General features: G+C 29.0%; 1 protein-coding gene across 1 annotated transcript; it reads right to left on the reverse strand.

Moving 5' to 3' along the window:
* Window positions 1-444: 444 nt before the first annotated feature.
* On the reverse strand, window positions 445-2,566 carry LOC111039862. The gene is made up of 3 exons (XM_022323508.1): window positions 2,281-2,566; window positions 737-829; window positions 445-650 (listed from the first exon to the last, which is right to left on the reverse strand). The coding sequence occupies exons 1-3, from the start codon at window positions 2,442-2,444 to the stop codon at window positions 533-535; spliced, it is 375 nt and encodes a 124-aa protein (XP_022179200.1). The 5' UTR covers window positions 2,445-2,566; the 3' UTR covers window positions 445-532.
* Between the last annotated feature and the right edge of the window lie 8,539 nt (window positions 2,567-11,105).

Below are 11,105 nucleotides of genomic sequence, written 5' to 3' on the forward strand. Positions count from 1 at the left end.
GTTTATAAATTTAATTTAGAATAAAATAAGGAAAAAAATCACAAAATGCTTCTTATGTTACAATATGCACCACAATCCAACATATGCTACATATATGTGTCCACTTTTACATGCATACATCGGAGTTCTTACTCTCATGTTGTGGCATGTATCTTACAAAGTATAATACTCAATATTCTACAAATTGAAAGGGAAATAGAGGTAGACTTAATATTTTATCATATTAAAATAAAATAGATGAAACATTTCTACACATCTACATTTCTTTTATTAAAATTCAAAACAATTTATTTAGAATTAAGTTTTATGAAAAATATAGTATTTTACAACTTAAAAGATGGTAAATTAAAATAATAATAATTATTAAATGTTTATAAGTATAAGTTATATTATTTTATTTATGAATAGTTTGTTATTATATATTGTGACAAAGATTAAGTTGTTTGTATTATAAAGATTATTAAAATTTGATGAAGTGTAGAAAGTGTTGTATTTTTTTATTAAAGTAGGTACATCAGTAACCATTGTCATTTCATCTTTTTCTGGTTACCTTTTTGGTCTTTTCAACAGATTTATTGACATCATTTTTGGATATTGGTTGCTCATCACATTTGTGTGGTACTACTCTCAAGTTTTTTCTAGGTTTCATTCTAAACATAAAAAATTATATTACTAATTATACATTATATATTACCAATTTTTTTAATATTTAACTAAAATCAACGAAATTTGATACCTGGCAGAATTAATGACATCACTTTTGGGTATTGGTTGCTCGTCACATAGCTGTAGTACTATTCTCAAGTTCCAGTATCTTCTACATCTCATTCTAAACATAAAAAATAATTTTACCAATTATACATTATATATTACTAATAACCAATTTTTTTTTTTTAATATTTAACTAAAATCAACTAAACTTGATACCTGCCAGGTACCTTCCACACTCTCTCTCTAGTTATCAACTACCTAACGATTACCAAACAAGATATAACCAGATTCAAGGAATTGCTGTAAATGGATCTTATGAACAATTTTATTTTTTCATTCAACTGTGAAATGTGGGCAACCATTCTTTAAAACCTATTCAACTAATTCAACAAATTTTACTAGAACATCATCCATGATCCATACCGGTTTCTTGTTCAGTGGTTTTGAATGTTGTTAACTTATCCTGAAATAATGATATAACGGAGTACAGACACTAAAAAACATACTTTCTCAACTGACTTCTGAGACTGTAAAGGTAAATGTGAGAGACCTTCAGCATAAGAATTGCATTCAGCCATTTTTAAAACTTAATAGACCAACAGTGTATATGTACCGCAGACAATTGTAGAATACTTATTGGCAGATTAAATAATTGTTTTAATCGTTCAGATCTGTCACTAACTGAAAACTTAAAAAACAACCATAAATAAACTTATGAAATTTAAAAACACCAAAAATAATAGCCACCGCCTCTTCAGCCAACCTATTTCTCTGTATCTGATAAAGGATGCTTGCAAACATAATACTTGGATGTTCATCACTATCTATGATACCTAAGACTTAAAACTGCACCAATACCATATAAGCTTCTATAGGTTGCCACAAACAATGGAAAATCACTATTATAAAATACAAGACTAGACTTTTTTACTATTAAAGCCTTCGTATAAATAAATGCGATTTCACATTCCATGGTACACACACAGTTGGAGATGCTCATTGACTATGTGACATTTTTGTGATGTACTTTAACTTTCTAGTGCATTTAATTCTATTGTTACCTTATCTCTGATAGCATAGGGAACATCATACGTTTTACGAAAACAACAGTACTGCATTTTCTTTCATTACAACAAAAGCTTCAACAATTTCTAGCTCAATATTATAAGAAAATACTTAACTTTAAATTTTTCAACTAAATGATCATTCAACATCATACAACTAAAAACTTCTACTTGACTAGTACTAACAATCTGACTCCCCACTATAGATTAATTATGACTAATCAACTCTACCGAACAAAGGTTTTTTAAGACTTTCCATTTGCAGTGGTCCACTTTACTTCACAAGACTGAAGTGGAACATTAGACAATTTAATATTATAGACAATAATAGGTAGCAGAATGACAGCTGCTCCAGAATCAACCTCATAATCTAAAAAAGTATTATTATTAGCACTGTACTAGCATTAACTCATTACTAACAACATTATTAATACCTAAATTACTCACAGTCTTTTTATTTAATCTACACACACGAGAAGTGTGTCTCCTTTTAAAACAAACTCACGTATTTGTAATGCTGGATTTTTCATCAGCCACATCCTTCTTTTCCTGACGTTTGGCTTCCCTCGACATTTTCCTGATTGTTTTGGATGGAGGATTGGATTTGTTCTTACTCGAGGATTCCGATTTATCACGATTGCGTGAAGCGGCTTTACTTCTGGTTTCCATAGTAATTTTCAATGCAGACTCAAGCAATATTAAACGGTGAACTTACGTTAATCGGCGCTTATGAGTTATGCAAAGGCTTTCAAGACGAACGCACGAGGTCTATCAACAATCGACATACGACAACACTCAACAGTGCTGCCATACACAACAGTTTTAAATTGACCTTGTACCTACATTCGGGGCCACGGGTAAGCTCATTGACCTATAAACTAGTTTATAGGTCAATGGGTAAGCCGCTCTGAGCGTGGCGAGTGCCTGACCGGGGGTGACAGGGTGGTGAAGTCACAAAAATTTGTTACATGTAATATTATGTTTTATATTATAGTATACACTGTACAGTTGTAGTATACAGGTTATTCTAATATTTAATGCGCATGAGCTATATAATTCGGTACCACTCGAACAACGCACTCACGTCCAAGGTCGTAAGTAGGGGGAGGGACCAAAGGGGCCATTGTCGTTCCTGATAATTTTCAAGTTTTCAACTGCATGAATCTACGTGTGTATATCAATATCACTACAATTAATATTCAAATTATAATTGAACGAATTTGAGAAACGACGTAAGTCACAAAATATCAGAATTTGAGTTACTGAGGGCAATGTGTTATCGAATGATAAACGGATCATGTGTGAACATTTGCAAAAAAAATATTAAATTTTACCCCCGTAAATAATCAGTATGAAAAAGAAATACCCATGTATCACTGATAGCGTACAAACAGTTTTTTTCTTGTTTTTACTCAGAATTACCTTTTATGGACTTACGTCGTTTCTCAAACTGGTGGTTCAGACTTCAGTTTATAAGTAGGTGGTTATTTTCATCCTGCATTCCTGCCCCAAGTGGGAGTTTATCCTGCAGGCGCGCTCACTCACGTCTGACCGCCGGAACTACATCCACACTTCGTCTATTAGTATAAGGACACTATGTTCTCAGTCCATTATATCTTGGTCTGTGGTACATTGTAATCAGGAATTAAGATATTATAGGTATATCTGACAGTAAATAACTTTTTATCAAGGGGAGCGATTGCTGAGAACTCAGTTTGGTAGTCACCTTATCATATCCCGATCGCATCCCTCAAATCATCAGTGAAACCACGGATGTTAATACTATGATTGCCTATCGGCCTATGTTCAGTAATACCCACAAGCGGCTCCCAAGTTTCTCACTAAATCATAATAGCACTGATTAAATATTAATATAATTATTTAATACTATGCATATTTAATCAATGATAACACCACCTAGCGCTAGGTACCTAATAAATAGTTATTGAAACATCACAATTTATTAAAAACAGAAAACTCAGAATGATGATTAGGTGTCGGGTCATGAATATAGTGTAGTACACTTACTGATTCTGTGAACTCTATTTGAGACTCTGTTGTGATAATGTGAGCAGTATGTTAACAGGCAGACAATCCACCTGTTGTGGTTACCATCATAAAATGCAAATATAGTACATATGTATATTGTATAGGTATACTATATATTATAATTATATACATCTAGTAAATTCCATATGAACAACTTATATAAATAAAATAAAATTATGACTTTGATCATAAATTTAAATTATAATAGGTATATGCAACTTAAAAAATTAACAATTAGGAATACAAGACTAATATTTATTATTCAGTCTTACTTTAACTATGATCATAGATTTAAATTATAATATATGAAACTTAAAAATTAATAAAATTGTTTGAACTCATATAGGTTATGTAGGTACTTATATATATATTAATATAAATATAAACACTGTACCTTAACAACTTATGGAAAACAAATTATATTTTTTTTCTTATTACCTATTATTTAAAGAAACATGTCAATCTTACATTCTTACTTTGACTCTGACTACATTTAAATTATAAATAGGTATGTAGGAAAAAATTACCTACTTTATTACCTAGTTTTTCGTTAAAAGGATCGTCCCATTTTGCCATAATTAATAATTAAATTGATTAAAATATCATTGTTGTACGATATAACTAACATAATGCAATGAGATATGTGTCTCACTGAACACCAAAAATGTTGTCTCATTGAAGCCCATTTGATATTTTTACATTCTCATGGACAACTACATACACTAACGTTAACATAAAGATTCGTTTAATACATATTTAAAAATTAGACAAGTTACCAAATTAGAAAATATAGTTGATTTGTTTGTACACTATAATTGATTCTACAAAAAACTATGAACAATAAACAATTTACTTCAAGTCATCAAATACCGATTTCTATCGTTATTTCGACCTGTTATAATCAGAGGCCAATAAAAACACATTTATCCGTCGGAAGTAATAATTTAAAGAATAACCTCTAGATATCAAGCGTTATCTTTTAACAATAACAAAATTATATTTCACTTGTCTCATAATAAGCCGAACTGCCCCGCCAGCTACATATTCCATATTTCCATATTAGGTATACTACATATTATGTGCTTTAGGCTGGAAGAAAATATTTGTAGGTACCTATATAATTAGAATAAGTACTAAATGAACATTTCAAACTAACAATTCATTTTAAACAATTTTAGAGGTTTTGTTCATTTATTTTATAGTTAAATTATAAGTGTGTTTGAAATGTTTATATAATGAGCATATGTTAATATATATATGTGTGTGGCATTGTATTATTCTAAAGCCGTCTCAATGGCTTCGACACTATGGCTGTTCATCGTGGGATTATAAGATATATAACATCCAACGAAGTACTGAACGAGTTGGCAAAAAAAAGATTTAATAATATAATACAAATACTGTTATAAATAAAGTACTAATTAAAAAAATTGATATTACGCATAACTATAAATTATATTTTAATAATTATAAGTAATTCGTGTTAAAAAAATCAGCCGTAGCCCCCATGACCTTCACTGTTGCTAGTTCTGCGATTTAAGTTTGTTAGAAATTTTAAGCCCGATTGCTTAAACTAACCATGATGAACAAATACTTATCAAAAAACTCACTGTACAATTTTTCATTAATTTTCCGAACGAATCGAATTTGATCAAACACATAATTAGATGTACAAAAAGTTATGCGGTTGCATTAGCTATAGAAACCAGCGGGCTGCCGTGCTGTAAAACATGTTTGTAGATATATAGTTTAATTTTACTGATTTCAACCCTTTAAAATTTCGAAAAATTTGGAACTTGACATTATTATATTGATCTATCCTCAAAATTTCAATTCAGTAACTCGAAATGGGTTCGGCTCTGCGTTGATTATAGCAAAAGTACACTTTCTTTTATAGATAGAGAAGATCATACTAGTTATAAGTTTATAATTGTATAACACAAATATTCATATTTCATAATGTAATCTGATTCCCAGTACCAACGAATTTGAAATGTATGTATACATTTGTAGTTACTAGAAATTAGATACTTCCCGACAGCGAGGTATATCTTTCGGATGACATGACAACTTGGATGCTGTATCCCACTCAAACGCGGCGAGTGCGATTTCTATCGTGACCAATGATCATGCTGTTCCGTCGAAATATGATGCGTCCGATGCGACGAAATACAAACATGTATTTTGTTTTTCGTTGCATTATTGTTGGTTTCGAGTAGGACAAGATGTGAAGTATCTCTAATGAATCTCCGCCGATGGGCAACCATCGTGTATATAGCCGTGACCGGACCTATAGCTGCAGATAATTATTCTTTTATAATTTACCTCCAGTCTCGTGGCAATCATGTTGTCATACAATTTTGATTTTAAGTGTTTTTTTTTCAAATTTATACTTTAAATATGTTATGTATTTATAAATTTATAGTAAATAATTTTATATTTTATACACTAACACTCATCAATTATTTTAACTAGGACATTATTATTACAGAAATGTTACACTTGAACACCACAGTAACTAAGACACATTGTATTGATCAAATTTAAATTTTTATTTTTTTACAAAATGCATATTACCTACAATAAAATTAAATTTTTAAAGACAAAAACGATATATAACTGCAATATTAGGTAAGTATGTGATAATTTCACAAATTAAAATTTTTCGACAAAAATGAATGAAACTACTACATTTTATTAGTATATTGATGCCTATATTATACAGTAAAATAAATTATATTAATCACAAAATTATCATCAAGTATTGCAGAGTATACCTATACTTAGAAATATAATTGGTTGACAGACCTATCGATGTATATTAAACGGTCTACCTTCTCTCAGAATCGTTTTCTGTATACATTGAATTTATATCATTGAATTCAAATTTAACACCTCCATTTCAGACACTCCCTAGACGCCTAATGTACAGCAGAGCGTTGTACCAACTTACCCCTTTTTTTATTTTAAAAATACCAACAGGCTAGTGACATATTTTACTGAGAACAAATTTTAAATTACAACCAGTTTAGTAATAAAAATACAGTTTTTCCCATATTCTGAACAATAATTTATTTAAATTTATAAATAATTGTAGTAAGTACCTAACTGTTTCACATAATTTTCAATTTCTTTCCCTTGAGAGTCGAGAGGTTAGGTTAGGATGGGTTATAATATTAACTATTACAGAGTTGACAGGAAAAAATTTAAACGGATTTAAACTACCTACTAATCGGTATTATAATATTAATCCGAATTACAAAGCGTTTTGAAACAATTATTATTTTATTGACAATTTTATAAATCTATTCCATAATAGATCCCGGTATTGTATATTCATATTATACAGATAATAATGACAAAATAACTGATTATTTCAAAACCAGTGCAGTCGGATTAGATCCGAAATCCTAATCGATGGACTGAATCCGAAATTTGGACTAAATAATTGTAATCAATTATCCGGATTGAATTAAAATAATGCTTAGCACTGCTTTCAATAGTTCAAGCTTCAGATGTTGCACTGTTCAAGGTTCAACTAAATTAATACACAAAATATAATTGTGGACGCACCATAGCTCCGCATGAATAAAAATATTTTGTGAATCCGTAACTCCGCATGCACCGTATCTCCGCACGGTCGAAAATACAAACGCACCGTAACTCCGCATTCTAAAAATATTTTAACCCAAAGATGCACGAATTAAAAAAATTATTACATACTTAGAAAAAACATACATAACAAACGATGCAACATTTCCACCCAGTATTTGGGCCAAAAAAGAAGCGACGTTGGAGAGAACTACAAACAATAATATACAATTTATAAATAAAAAAAATCGAATTATATAATAACAACCAAATAGATAGATATAGTTTTGTAAAAAGTTTGGCTTCGTTTAATAATATTTTATTTTAACTTATTTTAACTTACATTATAATTTTAACGATTTTTCGTTGTATGCATTAATTATTATAATTTTTGTTAGATACATTTTATACCGACAATGACGATTTTTTTTGTATGCATTAATTATTATTAATTTTATATTTTATAATTACGTAGTATTACCTGCAGTCTAATATTATTTTTATTTAACTTTAATAATATGTATTGTATTTTGTATATTTTAAACATTAAAAAAAATATGTGCGGAGTTACAGTGTCAAAAAAAATCTTTTATGCGGAGTTAGGGTGTTTAAAAAAAACTTCGTATGCGGAGTTAAGGTGTCGAAAAAAAACCTTGTATGCGGAGTTAAGGTGATATATTATAAAATGGCGACGATCCGTGCGGAGTTACGGCGCACCGATAATTGTAGGTATCTTCTTTTTAATATTATAGTACCTATGCAGTTTTTGTTTATTAATGAAGAGTTATCTATTACGTGGATCCTAAATTGTGCCCGTTTTATCTATTGGTGTAAATTTATTATAGATACGACTACCTTTATACAATCTTACATGTTCTTATAGTTATTTTCCTATTTTCTCGGACGCCCCATTGGCCATTGATGCTTCTAAATTATCTAAATGGCACTGTACACATAATACAGTAGGTACACACCCTAACATTACAGTAATGCACGATTCATATGGACATTATATTCTATCATTTATTATAAATAAATCATTGGGTATGATTGGGTATACAGTCCATACAATAAATAAATAACCCATAATATAATAGGTAATTATGTTGGTTAGTTTAGCCTTTTTATTCAATGTTTATAATTTTCGACGTGTATAATAATATCATAGTATTGGGTTTTGGGCACCATCTTAAGCCCTTAAACATTGAGCAGCAATTGAGCTATAACTATTTACTAATGACTATCGTAACTACTAACCACTTAAACCGACTATCGACCTACTATCGTTGATGTGTATATTGTATTGTTTTTATTATGATGCATGTTTTTTTTCAGTCTATTATCAACTGTTGAGGTAGTAAAAATGATTCGATTTATGACCTAAGCATCAATCCTGATAGGGAAATGAATCTAGTTAGCAATTTAGTGTATTCGGAAGGTTTAAATTGAAATTTCTCAGTAATTATTGAAGCGTCGGAAAAAACCATTAAAAAAAAAAAAATTAATTTAGTTTTTGGTGTAACAAAAAAGCTAAAAACCGTAGGCAGTTGAAATTTCCACAAATGTTTTGCTTGAGAATTGAATGGAAGGTAATAGTAATAATAATAATATGATAATAATATCCGTAAGTATCCTTGATAACAGTTCATAAACATTTAAGATAGGTACATAGACACGGTTATTTTTCATAATATTATGGATTTAAAGATCAAATTTTAACAACATTTTAGAAGTTAAAAATTATTAACTGTGTTTCTTTTTTAGATTTAACATGAGGAATGTTAATAGAAAATTCCGCACAAGTTTTTTCACCTTGAACAAAAATAAAGTTAATAGAAAAGTGAGGCTATTTATATCCATGAGATGTTTTTGATTTTAAATTCTGAGCGGAGCGATGAATGTATTGATTTTACAATGATAATGTGTGTTTATTTATTTATTTATTTATTTTTGTATCTGTCATTACGGGTTAGGACAGTAAAAGTGCTTAAATTTTCTTCAATAGCAATTTTTCTGGTAGGAAAGTGAATCTAGTTGTTGCATTCGGGAGGTCAAAATTTAAAATTTCCAAGAAACAAACAAAAAATTAAGGAAAAACAGGAATATTTACGCAAAATTAGTTTTCGAAAAAATCGACTTTGGTTTTTAGTGTATATCTAAAAAAAATTACGGCAAATACATGATGAAATCTTGACTGAATGTTTGTGTTAGCATTTTCTATACACCATACAATTTTCAAAATATTTTGACTGATGTTGAACTATTTATAGGCATATTAAATATTCGATTATTATTAGTTTTTTTTCGTCAGCTTGGTCAAAAAACTTGAAAATATAACACAAGGTTGATCATAAGTTGTTGTAAATTAAAAAAAAGTTGAACTTAAGTCCACAATAATTATTTGTGAGGGTCTGAATTTCAAATTTCGACAAAATACGTAAACATCACGGTACCTATTCTTAGTAATAAATTCATAGCAAATTTTCTTTTCATATTTAAGATTTAACAATGTAGTACAAGATTCCACAAAGGTTTGTCTACATAAAATAAAAATCTACCAGAAAGTCAAATTACACTTTTATGAGTGTTTTAAGTTTAAATGTTTACAACATTGTACATTCACTCGATTTATCATGTAGCGATTTTCTTATTTTGCTGTAGTACAAAAATAAATAATTATTGTAGACACTTGCAATTTACACCATATGTTAATTTTATCTATTCGTACGCTTGAAACATTTTTCAAAATATTTTTACTCGTTTTAAGCTTTAGACGGACATTTTTGATTTTCATTTTTTTCCATTTTTTTTTCTATAAATGTCAATAAAATTTTATTGGTTGGGTCAAAAAGCATAAAAATTTAATACAAGACTCTTGATATATTGTTACAATAGCAGTTGAAAAATATTAAAGATACTTAAGTACGATTTTTTTTTATAAAGATTTAAATTTCAAATTTTGACAATATTTATCAAATTGAAAATTAAAAATGATTTTGCAGTTAAAAATTTATTAAATGTTCAATTTTATCGCTAAAGATTGAAAGTTTAAAACAAGGTTCCTTTTAAGCAGTTTTTTTCGTAACTAAATATATAAAACATATATAAATACTGCAGTTATTTATAATAATCGTATTATTTTATAATTTATAATAATAATATAAAATATACTGGACTGACATACCACTACCGCCTCCGCTCAGAATCTTTTTTAGTATAGAAATAGAATGATATATCATTGAATTCAAATTTAATACGATCCATTACAGCGACATTCTAGACAGCAGAGCAACAAAGTGTTGATCTGTTAAGTTAGGTTGTTGAGTGTTATAAAATGTACACAAATCAAAAGGAATTTAATTCGGATAAAAAATGGATATATTTTATTATTTCAAAATTTGCATATGATTTTTTTGTATTATGCTATTTTAAAAATGTTAGTGCATTTGAATGCATATTTCCGAATATTTTGGAGTATGCATGCTAATTTATACATTTTTTAGTGCTTGAACTTATGTGCCCTGGTACAAAATTAACCAACTATTAGTACAGTACCTTACACCACTGCAACAGTCCCTACTCTCTAGATTCCATAAAGACGCTAACGAAATAAGAATTAATAAATAATTAATTGTAAATGTATGAATATTATATTATATGTTGTATGATGGATGATCATAATTATTACTT

The sequence above is a fragment of the Myzus persicae genome, unplaced genomic scaffold (assembly GCF_001856785.1).
Source record: "Myzus persicae strain clone G006 unplaced genomic scaffold, MPER_G0061.0, whole genome shotgun sequence".
NCBI classification, from domain to species: domain Eukaryota; kingdom Metazoa; phylum Arthropoda; class Insecta; order Hemiptera; family Aphididae; genus Myzus; species Myzus persicae.